The sequence below is a fragment of the Phascolarctos cinereus genome, unplaced genomic scaffold (genome assembly GCF_003287225.1).
Source record: "Phascolarctos cinereus isolate Bilbo 61053 unplaced genomic scaffold, phaCin_HiC Scaffold_5;HRSCAF=322, whole genome shotgun sequence".
NCBI classification, from domain to species: domain Eukaryota; kingdom Metazoa; phylum Chordata; class Mammalia; order Diprotodontia; family Phascolarctidae; genus Phascolarctos; species Phascolarctos cinereus.
In genome coordinates, this window is record NW_027555958.1 from 305,679,280 (window position 1) to 305,695,980 (window position 16,701).

The following is a 16,701-nucleotide window of genomic DNA, read 5'->3' on the forward strand; positions in this document are numbered from 1 at the left end:
AAGTGTGCTAAATGCTTTAGGAGTTCATAGATCCAGAACTGGAATGTGAAAAGTGATCTCATCCAACATCAGAGAGAATTTGAACTCAGGTCCCATGGCTCTACAGCCAGTGTTATTTCCACTGTACCAGGAAAGGGCACTAAGGGCAAGATTTCATGAAGGACAAAACAAAGAAAAAAAAAAGATTTCATGAAGGAAAGTGGACCCTGAGCTTGGCCATGAAGGGCAGGGATGCCTGACCCAAAGAATGCCATTAAAGGACTTAGGGGCAGGTTTCTAGCCAAGTGTCCCAGGGATCTCTCTTTGGCTCCATGTCCTTTTATCACAGATGTGGATGAATGCCTAGAAAGCCTGCTTATATGAAATCTGTAGATAATACCAAGTTGGCAATCATAGTTATCATGTAGAAGGAATCAGAATACAAAGAGAAGGTGACATTAAAATGATGAGCTCTATCTAAATAAGATGAAATTTAATATCTCTAGAGGGTTATTACCATCTTCTCATTGTAGTAACTGATAGGGTTTTAAAGTATGCAGAGGTTGCAACAGAGATCATTGGGCCCATATCTGCTGGACTGGGGCACTCCCAATACTGCTGGACATATGCTCCATTCTCACAGATGAGGAGGCTGAGGCTCAGAGAAAATTCAATCATTTGCTCATTGTCACATAGCTTGTCAGTGCCAGAGGCTGAATTTAAACCCAGACTCCTAGTCCAGAACTCTAACCACTATTCTGTGATGAGATGAATGTTACGTCTTGTGTGTGTGTGTGTGTGTGTGTGTGTGTGTGTATGTTTTAAATGAACATCACAAATGCAAGATTTTGTTTTTTCCCCTTTAATGGGAGGGTATGAGAGGGAGACAAAATCAAATTTTGTTAATTAAAAAATAAAATTTAATTGTTAAAAATTTGGGACTTTTAGCTTAGTGTGAGTTCACAGTATGATATGACAGTCAAAAAAAAAAGCCAAACTAAAAACGATGCCATCTTAGGCTAGATTGTGAGGAATCCTGTGCAGGATAAGGAAGGTGCTGTCACCCCCTACTGTTCCCTAAGGATTATGTTCAGTTTGGGGTTCCACTGTACTTTGCCCTAGTCAGATGACATCTAAGCACTGAGTTCACAGTTTGGGGTGTCATATTTTAGGAAGGACTTTGACTAACTGGAGAGCATCCAAAGAGGGGTGACCAGTCTGGAGAAGTTGTTTTGTGACCATGCCATGTGAAGATTGGTAGAAAGATCTGGAGATCTTTAGCCTAGAGAAGAAAAGTCTTAGGGACAGCATCCTATCTTCAAGTAACTGAAGGGCTGGCCTGTGGAAGAGAATTAGATTATTTCTTCTTAGAAACAGTGTGAGAGGAGGAATTGCAGAGAGGCAGACTTGGGCTTAGTGTAAGGAAAAAGTTCTTAACAATTATAGTTTCATTCCCCTCTCTAAATCTGGGGTCCTATGATATATCTCCAGGATACTCATCTTCCTCTATTGGTCTATATTAGTCTATCCTTCTTCCTTTGGGTGGGGCACAGGTGTAGGCAATAAAGACATTGGGATATTCTCCCCAAACTGGCTATGTGACCCTGAGAGGGTGCCAGACTACATTGGTAGAAGGAGTTCCCTTGGGGCAGTTAGGTGGCTCAGTGGATAGAGCACCAACCCTGAAGTCAGGAGGTCCTGAGTTCAAATCTGATCTCAGACCAAACACTTCATACTTACTAGCTGTATGACCCTGGGCAAGTCACTTAACCCCAATTGCCTTAAAAAAAAAAAGGAGCTTCCTATATCAGTGAAATCAGGGGTTTGTTCTCTATCCCTGTAGATTGAAATGGACTACTTGGGAAAGTCAATGACCCCTCTGTGGAGAACTTCAAACTACTTTTAGAGAACTTCATAGAAGGAATTCTAGATCAGGATTTTTGTGGAACTACATGGGCTCTGAGGTCACTTCCAACTTCAAGATTCTGTGATTTGGATAGTTGGAGAAGAAGAAGGTAGGCATTCAGGCAGAGGTATTACAAAAAAGCAAGGGGCCAATTGGCCTGTTCCCTCTTTCCTCAGGGTTGTCTTTCTTCAGCCTCTTACTTTCCCTATCTAACGCTCAGTTTACTCGCATGTAAAATGAGGCCTTGGACTAAATGATCCTTCCCAGCTAGAAATCCTAGAATCCTAATATTGCCCTATGACCTGACCCTTTGGCTTCTGGTTAGGCTGGTCCAACCACAGCTGTGTTCTGGAGGCTCCCAGTGAGAGCAGTGAGGTATCATTTGACTTGCAGTTAGTCGGACGTCTTCGGTTCGAATCCTGACTCTGATACTTACTACTCGCATAACCTTGGGCGAGTCACCTAACTTTTCTGGCTTCAGGTTCTTCAGATGATCCTTGTAATCCCTGGGATCTTTTCTTCCAGCGCATAGCCTTCTTCTCCTCCCTTCTTCAGCCCCTCCCATCCCGCCCGCAATCCCACTCTAGGCCACCGGAGGGAGCGCGGACACCAGGGATGGACGGTCGCCCAAGCAATCTCGCCTCGCTCGGTCTGGGAGCGCAGGCGGATGACCAAGCGCTGGCCCAAAGCCGGCTCCAGAGTCCCACGGTGGAGGGAGGTGGATGATTGGTGACGGTTGGTGACGGCGTAGACCCCGGCCTCAGCTCCTAGAGTAGATCTTGGAAGTTGGAAGTTCTGCCCATGGGATGCGCAGCCCCGGGGTGCTGGAGGGGCACGGTCCGGCAGGGCTTGGGGCTGAGCCGCAGCCGGCCGGGTCTTGGTCCCTTGGCTCCGCCTCCTTGTCCGAGGCCCAGCCTGCTGAGCGGGATCCCCGCTGAGCAGGGTACCCTTTTCCCTAACCAAGAGCAGCCATGCTCCGTGGCGTCTGTAGCCTCCTGGGCCGCTGCATCCCACCGCTCCTGGAGGGGCCAGGGCTGGACTTCGCCGCAGGAACCTGCAGGTTTCCTCAGGACCACATCAGGGAATGGGAAACCACTTCTCGTGGCCCGCACCCTCTGGCTCCAGGATGGCCCCAGGTTAAATGTCTAGCCTGCTGGGTCCTTTCCACCCCTTAGCTCTCTGGTGTGTTGTTTCCCGCCAAGGTCCATCTCCCCTCCCACCTCTTTTCATGCTCATCCTCGCCCTTCCATCCCGCACTCCCAGCCATGCAAGTCCATAATCATGTGGGCATTTAGAGGTCATGGTCTGATCCGAGACCCTTTGAGACCCAAACTAGAAGTATCTTCTCTCTTTCCTCTCTGGTCCTTAAAAAAATGGCACAGGATTTATAGTTGGAAGGGACCTTCAGAATCATCTACAGGCATACATCATTTTATTGCACTTCTCCTTATAGCACTTTGAAGATATTTCAGTTTTTTTACAAATTGAAGGTTTGTGGCAAGGCAGGGTTGAGCAAGTCTGCATCATTTTTCCAGCAGCATGTGCTCACATTTTGGTAATTCTCACAATATTTCAAACTTTTTCATTGTTATTATATTTATTATGGTGCTCTGTGATCTTTGATGTTACTATTGTAATCATTTTGGGGCTCCACAAACCTGCCCATATAAGACAGTAAACTTAATAAATGTGTGTGTTCTTACTATTACATCTACCCTACCTCTCCTCTGTCTTCCCTATTCCCTGAGACACAACAATATAGAAATTAGGCCAATTAATAATCCTACAATGACCTCTAAGTGTTCCAGTGAAAGGGTCAATGGATCGGCAGACTTCATTGTCTTATTTTAAGAAGTTGCCACTAGCCGCCCCAACTTTTAGCAACCCACCACCCTGATCGGTCAGGAGCCATCAACATAAAGGCAAGACCTCCAGCAGCAAAAAGATTACAACTTGCTGAAGGCTCAGATGACAGCATTTTTTGGTGATAAAATATTTTTAAATTAGGGTATGTACATTTTTTAGACATAATACTATTGCACACTTCATAGAATACAATATTGTGTAAACATAAATTTTATATGCACTGGGAAACAAAAGAATTTATGTGATTCACTTTATTGCAGTGGTCTGGACCTGAGCCCACAATATCTTGGAGGTGTGCCTGTAGTCCAAACCCTTAGTTTTACATCTGAAGAAACTGAGGCTGAGCCAGAGAAAGGAAATGACTTATTCAAGGTCATTTGGGTAGTAAATAGTGGAATTGGAAGGGTAAACCTCCCTCTTTTATGACTTTGAATCTAGATCTCTTTCCCAGTTCCCATAGAATTATTACTGGGGCTCCTTTAGGATAGCTTCTTTTTATGTAACCTCTCCCCATATCCAGACTTCTCTGGGCTTGATCTTTTCCTCTTGCTTCCAGGATACCCCACCATTGCCACTATCCAACTCCCCTTCCTATTAATCATTTCCAGTTTCTGAGGCCCCATCCATCTGGAAATCTATGGTCCTACGATCTGTATCCAAGCTACTCATCCTCCTCCATTGATCTATAGTAGTCTAGCCCTCTTTCCTTAGGTGGGATGGGGGATTGGGAGGGGAATATAAATATTGGGATGTTCTTCCCAGCACTGACTCTCCTGTCTTATACAATCATAGGTTCGTAGATCTTGAGCTAGAAGGGGGCCTCAGAGTCCCCCCATCTAGTCTAAGCCCCTCACTTTATAGATGAAAAAATTGAGAACACCAAAGGTATTTATAGACACACAGGTCATAAGCACCTTCTGATGCAGAATGTGAACCCTGGTCTAGTGACTCCATAGCCAGGGCTCTTTCCACTTGTACCATGATGATTTGGGACTGCCTGTCTCATGTGCTCTGTTCTGTTCTGAGTGTTCCTGAGGAGAAACATGAGTCTCTAGTCATGAGACACAATGCAATATGGGGGAGGATCTCCCTCTGGGGGGAGGGAACAGAATCCCTGAGTTCTACCCATTGTGACAACTCTTGTCTCACAAGTCACCATCCCTACCTACCATCTGGGATGAAGCTGTAGGGAGCCTCGCCTAGAAAAGGGAACCCCTCCATGGACTCCTCACCCCTTCAAAAACACAAGGGAGCTTCTAGAAACCAAGGCTTATTGACAGGTCCAGAAAGGTAGGTCTGGTTTATGGTAGAAGATTGGGCTACCCTTGGAGCTCAGTGGAGGAAAAAAGGGGAACTGAATGTAAGGAAAGGTTTAGGAGTACACTGTTGGGCATTTCCTAGCCTTTATTGGTTGTTCCTTCCCTGAACCCCCCAGCATATATTCTTTCACTCTTTGCTCACTGATGGGTACTTTGGTCAGGGGCACATCAGTAAGTGGTCCTGCTGCTATGGCCACTGGAGCAAAGGATCATCGACAAAGCCATACCCAGACCCAGCTCCAGGTGCCCAACCGTCTGATCCATGAGAAGTCACCTTACCTACTACAACATGCCTACAACCCTGTGGACTGGTGAGAGCTCCTGTCACTTCCTCTCTTCAAATCCCCACAATAACCCTCATCCCACCCCATGTATGGGTGAGGGACTCACTTTGAGCTTCTTCTACCCCTCAATCTTTCTTCCTCTCTGTCTTTTATCCAAAGGACTGGTAAGGGACTCCCCTCCTTTACCCCTCCTTGCCAGCACATTTACCCTTCTGTCTCCTTGCTTTTCCCATCACTTCTACCTCCACAGAGGGTAGGAGAAAGTCAGCCCATCTCCCTGTTCCCTGACAATATCTATCTTTTCTACATTCTACCACAACTCAATCATTCCCACCCCTCACCCCCCCATTGACTGTTGAATGATATCTCCTCTACCTTAGGCCTAAGATTCATTGTCTGTCTTTCTCCAATTTGTCTCTAGGTTCCCATGGGGACAAGAAGCTTTTGATAAAGCCAAGAATGAAAACAAACCAATTTTTCTTTCAGGTAATATCCTTCCCCATCTTCCCCTTTAGACTGGACTGGGAAATGGTCAACTCTAGACTTCAGATGTCTAGATAGGGTGATGACTATACCAAGATGTCCCTTAGGATAAGTTGCCCTGATGAGTCATTGGTTTGAGCCAGCCAGCTGGGAGGACATCAACCTTCTATCCTGTCCAGTGGGATTGTAGTTAGCTGTCAATGCAGACTATATTTGACTCTCCCACCTGACAGTCCATGATTGATTCTCTTAGATTATTCTCATCTAAGCCCTTGCTACCCACCAGCCCTGGCCAGCACTCATCAATCAGTTCCTCTACCTTGGCCCCTTGTGGCTTCCATTGATCCTGCTAACCAATCCTCAATGGGCCTTTACATTGCCTCTACATTTCTGACCATTTCACTACTTTCCCCACCTCCAGTAGAATGGAAGATGCTTGAAGGCATAGACTGTTTCATTTTTGTCTTTGTCTCTCTAGCACCTAGCAGAGTCTGGCACATAACAAGTGCTTAATAAACACTGAATTGGATTGAATGTGGTCCAATGTGGCTAGCCCTTATTGACTATCCTCTCTGGTCAGTCCTCACTGATCTCCCTATTATAACTCTATAGGGGGATCTGCTCAATCCCCTTCTGGACAGCCCTTAATGACCACTGCCACACATGCATACACTCTCTGGTCATGGGTCTAGTTGGCTATTCAACTTGTCACTGGTGTCATGTGATGGAGGAGGAATCATTTCGGAATAAGGAGATCGGACATATACTCAGCGAGGACTTTGTGAGTGTGAAGGTAGATCGAGAAGAGCGTCCTGATGTGGACAAAGTATACATGACCTTTGTGCAGGTGAGAGGTCTATGAGTGGGTCTCTTGAGAGGCCAGGAGGCTGCTGAAGGCTGCCCCCTAATTCTTTGCTCATCCACTTCCCCAGGCCACCAGTAGTGGTGGGGGCTGGCCCATGAATGTGTGGCTGACACCTGACCTCCAACCATTTGTGGGGGGGACATATTTCCCTCCCGAGGATGGATTAACACGTGTTGGTTTCCGAACTGTCCTCCTGAGGATCCGTGATCAGGTAGACACATGATGCATGTAGGATAGAGGGTTGCAGGTTGGGGAGGGCTGTGAAGGTAGAATGAAGAGTGTGATTGGATGGGTTGGAGGAGTGCATGTAGGGAAGGCAAGGAGAGACAGATAGGATGGCACAAGAGGGGTTTTGAGAGGGAGGATATGGAAAAGGTTGGATGTAGAAAAAAGGGGATGGTGGTGGGAAGAGTTTCCTATGCTCCACATAACTATTCCTGGGATTCCTTCCCAAACAGTGGAAACAAAACAAGGCAATGCTATTAGAAAACAGTCAACGGGTCACCGCCTCCCTGTTGGCCAGGTCTGAGATCACTGTGGGAGACCGAGAGCTCCCTCCCTCTGCCTTAGTAACCAGCCAACGATGTTTCCAGCAACTAGAAGAGGTCTATGATGAAGAGCATGGCGGTTTTGCAGAGGCCCCCAAATTCCCCACACCTGGTCAGTGGTTCCTGTTCCCTTCCCCATACACTTGACATGTATCCAACTCCTGTTCTCCCCAAGATGTTCAGTGGCCCACTTCTGTGCCCATCCTACCTCCCATTGGGCCCTCCAACCATAAGGGATCTTGGGTTTCTTTTTGACTGAGCCCAAACTCTCATCTCTGAGCCCCCTCTCCCTGCAGTGATCTTAGGCTTCCTGTTCTCTTATTGGGTCACTCATCGAATGACCTCTGATGGTTTTCGAGCCCAGCAAATGGCCATACACTCACTGAAGATGATGGCAAATGGAGGCATCCGAGACCATGTGGGACAGGTGAGGAGAAGCAGATTGGGCAGGGCCGAGTGTATCAAGTGGGCTTGGTCATGTTTTGAACCCCTAACATTTTTCTTGGGGTTAGGGTTTTCACCGCTACTCCACTGACCGTCAGTGGCACATCCCTCACTTTGAGAAGATGCTCTATGACCAGGCCCAGCTGGCAGTAGCCTACACACAAGCCTTCCAGGTAACCCCCTGACATCCTATTCCCACAGATATCAAGGTCATTTCTGACTTCAGTCATGCTCAAAGACTTCCAGGTGACCTGTCTCATGCACCAAATGTTGAAGCAAAGTTTGAATCTTTTGGAGATTTTGGTGGCCCTCCCCCATTTCCCAAGGCCATCCAGGTCACCTCAATCTTCAGTCTCTTGAACAGTCCCTAGCAGGTCTCTCTAAAGGGATACCAAAGCCACGATCTCCTCCTTTTGACTTCTGTAAATTTTCCCTGCTTTCCCCAAGATATCAACACCTTCCTCTCCCCACTCTGCAGATCACAGGAGATGAATTATTTTCTGATGTTGCCAAAGGCATCCTACAGTATGTGAGCCAGAACTTGAGCCATCCGGTGAGTGGACATGGGAGGATATGGGACAGGGCAAAGGAAGCCTCTTCTGCTCTGTTCCTAGATACAGATTTGTGACAGGATCCCAACCCCTCCATCTCTCCACAGTCTGGAGGCTTCTACAGTGCAGAAGATGCAGATTCTGTGCCTGAGGGGGAAGTGAAGCCCAAGGAAGGAGCCTATTACCTGTGGACAGTGAATGAAATCAAAGACCTACTTCCAGAGCCTGTAGAAGGCACCACTGAGCCATTGACTCTTGGTCAACTCTTCATGAAGCATTATGGGGTTACAGAGACAGGCAACATTGGAGGCACCCAGGTAAAGGCCCTAGGGGTGTATGTGTGTGTGTGTGTGTGTGTGTGTGTGTGTGTGTGTGAACATGCAAATGAGGCAATGCATACCCAATGTGGGCATAGCTTAGGGAACTACAGAGAGGGTCACAGGCAAGATTATAGATGACATCAGTAAGGGATGGCCATAATGGAAGAGCCATGAGAGAGGTCATGAGAGGGTACCACTGAGAGAGACCCTGAGTGGACATGGATGAAAGGGCCATGAAGAGGGAATCCCTGGAGGGCATAAGTAAATGTGACCATGAGAATACAGGTAAAAGAAAGTCATGGGGGCATAAGTGAGAGGACTATAGAAGAGCACAGGTAAATGGGTTCATGGAGAAATAGGTGGAAGGACAAATACACATAAAATGAGATCATGGTGGGCACAGGTAAGGAGACCATTGAGGGTGCAGATGTGGTGGGTAATAGGGGACACAGGCAAGGGAATTGTGAAGGATACAATTGAGAGGGCTGTAGTGAAGGTACTATGCCGTGCTTTGTCTCTGGGCCCCTCAAGGAGACCCCTAAATACAAGGCACATAGGCCTAGAGTCCAAGTCAACATAAAGATGATACAGGTTGGGGCAACAGGGTCCTTTTCTCCCTTGACTCCAAAGACAGATCCATGATGAGATGCCCACCCTCACCCCCAATTTGGCAGCTGCCATGGTGTAGAGGGCATAGATTCTATACTTGATGGGCAGGGAGATGAAGCTCAGGGAGAGAGCCAAACCTGTGGACAACAGGCAGGATCCAAGAGGCCTAAATGCCAAGCCATGTTGATAGGCCTAGAGTCTTAGTCATGGGGAGACTATCCCAAGCCTGACATGTGTGTCCCTTAGGACCCCCATGGAGAGCTGCAGGGCCAGAATGTGCTGACGGTGAGATACTCAATGGATCTCACCGCTGCTCGCTTTGGCCTGGAAGCAGAGACTGTGCGGAATCTGCTAGATACTGGACGCGAGAAGCTCAAACAGATCCGAAAACGTCGATCTCATCCCCGATTGGACATCAAGATGCTTGCTGCCTGGAATGGTGGGGGATGGGGTGGGGAAGAAGCAGTCTGCCAGATGCTGGTTACTTGGGATGGGGATAGATTTTGATCACCTCACCCCATACACTAATAGCAGAGAGAATGGCTGAATCCCTGTGGCTTCCTTCCAGGGCAGGAAGGAGGAGCGGATAGAATGAGGGAATTAGAAATGGGCTGATAGGGCTGATGAGAAAGGCATAAATCATAGACTCATAGAATGTCAGAGCTAAAAGAGACCTACAGAGAATACCTCCTAGTCCAACCCCCTCATTTTGCAGATGGGAACACAGAGACATAGAAAGAGGAACTATATAAACAATTATTATTATCTTTCCACCTCTCAGGGGGTGGGGTTAGGGGCATGGTATCCCCCACAATCTGGAAAATCTGCATAAATTTTTTTGGCTCTCTCTTCATACTGAGAAGGTCTGAATTTTTTCATTTTCTTTTATGGGGTGTTCACGGTAACTTGGTGTAAAATTAGGGTTAAATATCTGGTCATAGGCTCTGTGTTGTCTGCTGGCCTTCACGTGTCATCTGTGGCTTCCACAAAACTCCCCCAAAATTCCCATTTAATTTCTTATGCCAAGCCTCAATATATCGAAACTGCAAAGGGCAAAGTCACTATGTGGAAGGGATAACTGTAGAAAGTGTGGTAGAGCGGAAAGAATGTTGGATTTGGAAGTATGAGGACCTAGGTTTGATTCCCAGCTCTGCTACTACCCCATGTCACCTCTGTGTCTCAGTTTCCTTACTGATAAAATGAAGGCATTAGATAAGATGACTTTTGAGGTTCTTCTAGTTTGAAATCTGTGATCCTTATGATTCCTACACATACACACTCCCAAATCCCTTCTTCTCTCCCTCATATCTTTTTTCCTTTTTTTTTTCCTCCTTTCAGGATTAATGGTATCTGGCTTTGCAGTAGCAGGGGCTGTGCTGGGCAAAGAGGAGCTGATCAACCAGGCCATTGATGGGGCCAAGTTTTTGAAGAGGCACCTCTTTGATGTCAGTAGTGGACGACTTCTTCGGGGGTGCTACGCAGCCATTGGGGGAACTGTGGAGCAGAGGTAAGGGTCCAAACAGAGAAAGGCAGTAGCAGAGTTTGAGTTCTCCACAGAGTGATGGGTGGGGGCAAAGTTTGGGGTAGAGGAGCAGCTCAAATGGGCAGTACTGGGAATTTGGGGAAGATTCCAAGAACCCAGAGGGGTTTGGAGGAACTCTACTTTCATCTGGTCTCTCTTTAGACGATGGGAATAGAGTTGGACATATTGGGAAAGGGAGAACACTTTAATATCTTCTCCACTGCCCCAAAGCAAGACAGAATGGTGTTTTTTCCCTCTTAGGAATTGGGGCATGCTCTTCCTACAGCAGAAGTTTTTAATCTGGGGTCTTAGATTTCAGGGGGTTAATGACCTTGGGTGGAAAAAAAGATTACATCTTTATTTTCACCAATCTCTAAAATTTAGCATTTCCTTTCATTATGAATTTTTTTTAAATTATTCTGAGAAAAGTCTGTAGACTTTATCAGACCATTAAAAGAGTCCATGACACAAAGTCAAGAACCTCTGCCCTTGAGCATGCTAATTGGCCATTCCCTACAACCTTATTTCTCCCTCCCCTCTTTCTCATCTCCCTTGCCCATCTCCCATCTTCTCTCATCCCCCTAGTCCCTCACAGTTCTGGGGCTTTCTAGAAGACTACGCTTTTGTGATCCGAGGTTTGTTGGACTTATATGAAGCCTCCAGGGAATCTGCATGGATGGAATGGGCACTGAGGTTGCAGGAAATACAGGATAGGCTCTTCTGGGACAGCCAAGGAGGAGGCTATTTCTGCAGTGAGGCCGAACTAGGAGGCAACCTTCCTCTTCGGCTCAAAGATGGTCAGTAAGGGGAAAATGCAGGGGAAGCCAACAAGGAGAGCCCTAGGAGGAGTTCCCCTGGAAAGGCAGTGCCATATGGTAGAGAGAGCTTTAGGCTTGAAGAGATCCAGATCAGGAGAGATCTGGATTGGAATCCCACCTCTGGTGACTAGGTAATCACTTAATCCCACCAAACCTCACCCGTAAAATGGGGATAATTCAAAATTATGTCAGTAGTCCTTGCCTCAGAGGATTGTTGGCAGTATTGAATAGGATAATATTTGCATGGAGTTTCAGAAACTTCCAAGCCCTTAAAACACATTGGTCATTCCATTTATATGAGATTACAGCTATCAGAGATGGCAAGGTGGGATGGATAGGAGGTCATCTTAAAGTCAGAAAGACCCACTTCTGACCCAGCCTGACTTGGGGATCCTGGGCAGCCCCTGTCATGTAACATCTCAGTGCTCTAAGCAATGCTCTTAAGACTCTTAAATTGTAGAGAAGACACCAAATTACACACATACAGGGAGTTTCCCCACCCCAGAGTCCCCTGTACCAATAAATCACTAGCTTAATCACTATTCTTAGTATTATACCTAAATACACACACACACACACACACACACACATACATGTGTGCATGCATCCGTGCGTGCACAATAGATATAGATACATAGGCATATATAGATCTATATATAGGTTACATATTATATTGTATATAAATACATATATAAATACATACCTATATCTGTATATATATGTGTGTATATATATATATACATGTGTATATATAGTATGTATATACCCATACCTGCATGTATATATGTGAGTGCGTATATGCATATATATGAAATAAATTAATGCAATCCTTGGTAATTAGGGTAGAGCCAAAATTCTGCTGGCTGTCACAGCCATGGCTATGAACACACACACAGATACACGCAGACATACCCATCCCTAAACTCACAAATGTGGCATAGGCATAGCTACAGATATGTATATGCACACAGACACACATGCTTGTGGACATACACAGATGCAGATACAAAAACATACAAATGCACACACAGGCATGTAGGTACACATGCCTAAATGTGCAAATATACAAGCAATCATGTGCTGATGCAGGGAAAAGCATACATGAAAGCTTCAGAGACAGGACAGAAGTCATGTGTGTGTGTGTGTGTGTGTGTGTGTGTGTGTGTGTGTGTGTGTATGTGGTCCTATAGGAAGGTAGGAATAAATAAATTAATCTATATAGAATTTTTTGTAATTGTTGTTCAGTCATTTAGCCATGTCCAACTCTGTGACCCTATGAGTCTTATCACACCAATACTGTCCATGGAGTTTTCTTGGCAAAGATACTGGATGGTTTGCCATTTCCTTCTTCTGTAGATTAAGTCAAACAGAGGTTAAGTGACTTGCCTAGGATCACACAACCATTAAGACTCTGAGGCTGCAATTGAAGTCAGGACATCCTGACTCCAGGCCTGGTGCTCTATACACTGAGTCACCTAGCTGCCTTATACATATATACATATACACACATGTATATGTCTATGTGTGTGTATATGTATACACACACACACATATCTCCTATAAGAAAGTGAGAATATATATACATATGTATTATAATATACTTACATATATACACATAGTCCTATAAGAAGGTGGGAATATTTTCCTTGTGATTTCATATGTGGGGCTTGATTCCAGATTAGGGTATACACCTTTGAAAGAGATCAGAAGGCCACTCCTCACAAGCATACCCCTATCTCATCTCCCTTCTTTTCCCCTCTCAATGCCTTTGCCCCCAGGCTACCTGCAAATGGAGATACTAGGGAGTGGCCAGTTCCAGGTCCCTCTCCAGGGCTCCATGACAAGCCCTTTCTTCTTCCTTTCCACTCTCCCAGATCAGGATGGCTCAGAGCCCAGTGCTAACTCGGTGTCTGCCCACAACCTACTGCGGATTCACAGTTACACTGGCCGAAGGAACTGGATGGACAAGTGTGTCAAGCTGCTAACTGCCTTCTCTGATCGGCTTCGGAGGGTCCCTGTGGCACTGCCAGAGATGGTCCGGGCTTTGAGTATGCAGCAGCAGACAATGAAGCAGGTATGGGTGGAGATGGGATGCTGAAAGCAAGGAGATCTGGGGGTCAAGGTCAGAGGAGTTAGGGATTCCTTTGGGAGCCTCTGAGTCCAGGAAGCCCAGGAGGGAAGAAGTTGAGAGGGGCAGGGGAGGGGCATCCTCAAGAGACAAGCCTGGACCCCTCTCCTCTCTCTGAGACTTTCATGTATATTTTTGCCTGCATCAGCACATGATTGCTTATATATTTGCACATGTATGTATGTTTTTTAGGTATGTGTACCTATGGTGCATTTGTATGTTTTTGATCTGCATCTGTGTATGTCTACAAGCATTTGTATCTATGTGCATATACATGTCTGTGGCTGTACCTGTGCCCCATTTGTTTGTGAGTTTAAGATATGGGTATGTCTGCATGTATCTGCGTGTATGCTCATAGCCATGGCTGTGACAGCCAGCAGCATTTTGGCTCTGCCCTAATTACCAAGGATTGCATTAGTTTATAATCACATCAGCTGGTCCAGACTGTCCTCATTCTTAACTTTCCTCCCCTTGCTTTAAGGGACCTGGGATTCCTCTCTTGAGGGCTGACCCTCAGTGGAAGGGAGGGGAGGAGAACTGCAGCCAGAGAATAAGGGAGTAGCAATGTAAGGACTTCAAACGGGGCCTTGGGCCTTCAAGATCATCAGGTAATCCACCACACACTCTTAACAGATTGTCATCTGTGGGAACCCCCAGAGTCAAGACACCAAGGCTTTGATCGACTGTGTCCACTCAATCTATATGTCCAACAAAGTAAGCCTGATATTCTCCTTTTGACCCCATTTTCCATTAAACTCCACCAGCTTAGCCATGGGAAACCTCATTTTCTGGTCCCATCAAGTTGTTGGGGGGTTTTTTTGGGGAGGGAAGACCTATGGTCTCTCCACTATAGGGAACACATCATGAAGAAAAATTCCCTTTATCCATGCAGTTCACAACTATTCTGCAATTTAGAGTTTTAGAGAATGGCTTGGGATTCAGAAAGGTTAGTTAAGTGACTTGCCCTGGGTCACAAAGCAAATGTGTGTCTGAGGCTGGATGTGAACCCAGCTCTTCCCCAAGTCCAGGGGCAGCTCTGTATCCACTAGACTTGATGCTTCTCCTCATCAAACCTAGTAGGAGAGACATAAGAAATAAACCTGAGATTACTGGTGAATGAATGAGTCATTGCTCATTTAATTAATAATGTGGGGATCTCCAGTGAATCCTTGCCCCTCTCTGGACCTCAGTTTCCTCATTTTCCCATTGAGATCATTGGACTAGGTCATCTCTAAGGTCCTTTTCCAGCTTCGAATTTCTGTGATCTTGTGGTGAGATGAAATGGAGAAAGGGGCTGAAGCATGGACTAGCTGGGACCCATTCCCCCTAGCCAGCATCTCCTGTTCCTTCTGAGCTCTGTCCCTCCTTACATCAGGTGCCACTGACTCACTCCAGAACCTCTCCACCATCACCTGCTTTTCCTCTGTCCCAGGTGCTAATCCTCTATGATGGAGAGCCTTCCAGCTTCCTTGCCCGACAGTTACCGTTCCTCACCAGGCTTCAAAAGGTAGAGAACCAAGCCACAGCTTACGTATGTGAAAATGAGGCTTATTCCTTGCCTGTCACAGAACCTGCTGAACTTCGAAAACTGTTGCTCCTATGAATGACTGATCTTTGATCGTGGGCCCTTGGGGCTCTGGGAGGGGTCTTTGAACATCCAATCTATAGATGAACCCAGAAGGAGGGGGCAATCAAAAGTGAGGCACTGACTCAACAGGAGCCCTGCATCAATCTATTAACCCATGGTGACCTCACAGCGTCATGGGTGATTCTCCTTCCTGATTCCTACCTATCCTACTGACCCTAAGGTGACCCCATGGACTCCATGGAATAAACCCCTGGGCCCCAACAGTTTTTTGCAGTGACCTTGGAGTCAACTTCGGGAACTCCTCTTGTGGGAAGAGGAGGAGGGAGGGGGTATTTTAGAATCCTAGTCCCTGCCCCTGAGAGTGCAGGAAGATTCCAGGTCCATTGACCCACCATCCCAACCCATGGGGGTGAACCACTTGAGTTTACATTCCACACATTTACACTCCACACACTCACTCATCTACTCACCCTAATGCTTCTTCTTCCTCTTAAGATCCACCTCCTTTAGTTATCCACGCAGCCATTCATCAAGTCACAAAATATCAAGGTGGAAAGGGACCCCAGAGGTCATAGGATTTAGAACTAGAAGGGACCTAGTTCATCCAAGCCTTCCATTGATATGGAATTCCCTAAGTTCTTGAGATATAGCCTATTCCATTTGGGAACAACTCTGACTACTAGGAGGTTTTTCCTTCTGTCAAGCAGAGATCTCTGCCCTCCAATAACTCCTTAGTTCTGACCTCTAAAGCCACCTAAAACAAGACTAGAGCCTCTTCCATTGCTGTCTGATGCTTCTCAATACCTATTGTGACTACAATTTTGGGGAAACAGAGACTGGGTGGACAAAGCCAAGTCAAGCCCAGGGAGAATGACAAGATAAATAGAAGCAGGATGAGGACTCAGGTGTCTCATGTCCTGGATTTTATACTCTGGAAACTCTAAAAGGAAGATAGAGCCTAGGCACCATGGCACAGTGCATGAAACACTCGTTTTGATGTCAGAAGATTTGTGTTCAGATCTTCATTCTGCCACTTATTTACTACCTGTGTGACCTTGGATAAGTACCCTAACCTCTCTTAGCTTTCTTTTCCTCATCTGTAAAAGGGGTTGGACTAGATTGGTCCCTTTCAGCTCCAAAGCTATAATCCTATTCTCAAGGTGCCCAGGAAGGGAGGAGTTAATGGAAAAAATATTTCTCCCTTGCATCCTTCCCCCTACCACCACCACCACCACCACCACTACTACCACAAGGCTGTTGGAGGCTCAGGCTGGGAAGGAAGAAGGGAAGAGAGCCTTGTTCTGTTTCAGTTTCACATTGGAGCTGACTGGGGGTAGAGAGGAGATACTTGAGTGAGAATGACCTTAATCTTCTCCCCACTGGAGCAGAACCTCTCTCCTTAGATAACTCTCTCCGGAGTGGAGTCTTGGCTTTGAACTCAGGGTGGCTGGGGGCATTGGAGGAGAGGGGG

At 46.3% G+C, this 16,701-nt stretch overlaps 1 protein-coding gene across 1 annotated transcript; it reads left to right on the forward strand.

Annotated features, from left to right (window-relative positions):
• The first annotated feature begins 4,868 nt into the window (after positions 1–4,868).
• On the forward strand, positions 4,869–16,017 carry SPATA20 (spermatogenesis associated 20). The gene is made up of 16 exons (XM_020972559.2): positions 4,869–5,041; positions 5,232–5,381; positions 5,776–5,840; positions 6,530–6,684; positions 6,770–6,913; positions 7,161–7,362; positions 7,547–7,677; positions 7,763–7,867; positions 8,173–8,247; positions 8,353–8,562; positions 9,421–9,613; positions 10,513–10,681; positions 11,282–11,493; positions 13,389–13,588; positions 14,276–14,356; positions 15,075–16,017. The coding sequence occupies exons 1-16, from the start codon at positions 4,971–4,973 to the stop codon at positions 15,243–15,245; spliced, it is 2,334 nt and encodes a 777-aa protein (XP_020828218.1). The 5' UTR covers positions 4,869–4,970; the 3' UTR covers positions 15,246–16,017.
• The last annotated feature ends 684 nt before the right edge of the window (positions 16,018–16,701 follow it).

Coding starts and splice junctions, on each gene's coding strand:
- SPATA20 (XM_020972559.2), top strand. CDS start 4,971: ATGGACTCCTCACCCCTTCAAAAACACAAGGGAGCTTCTAGAAACCAA. Junction 7,678..7,762: donor TCCGAGACCATGTGGGACAG/GTGAGGAGAAGC, acceptor TCTTGGGGTTAG/GGTTTTCACCGCTACTCCAC. Junction 7,868..8,172: donor CCTACACACAAGCCTTCCAG/GTAACCCCCTGA, acceptor CCCACTCTGCAG/ATCACAGGAGATGAATTATT.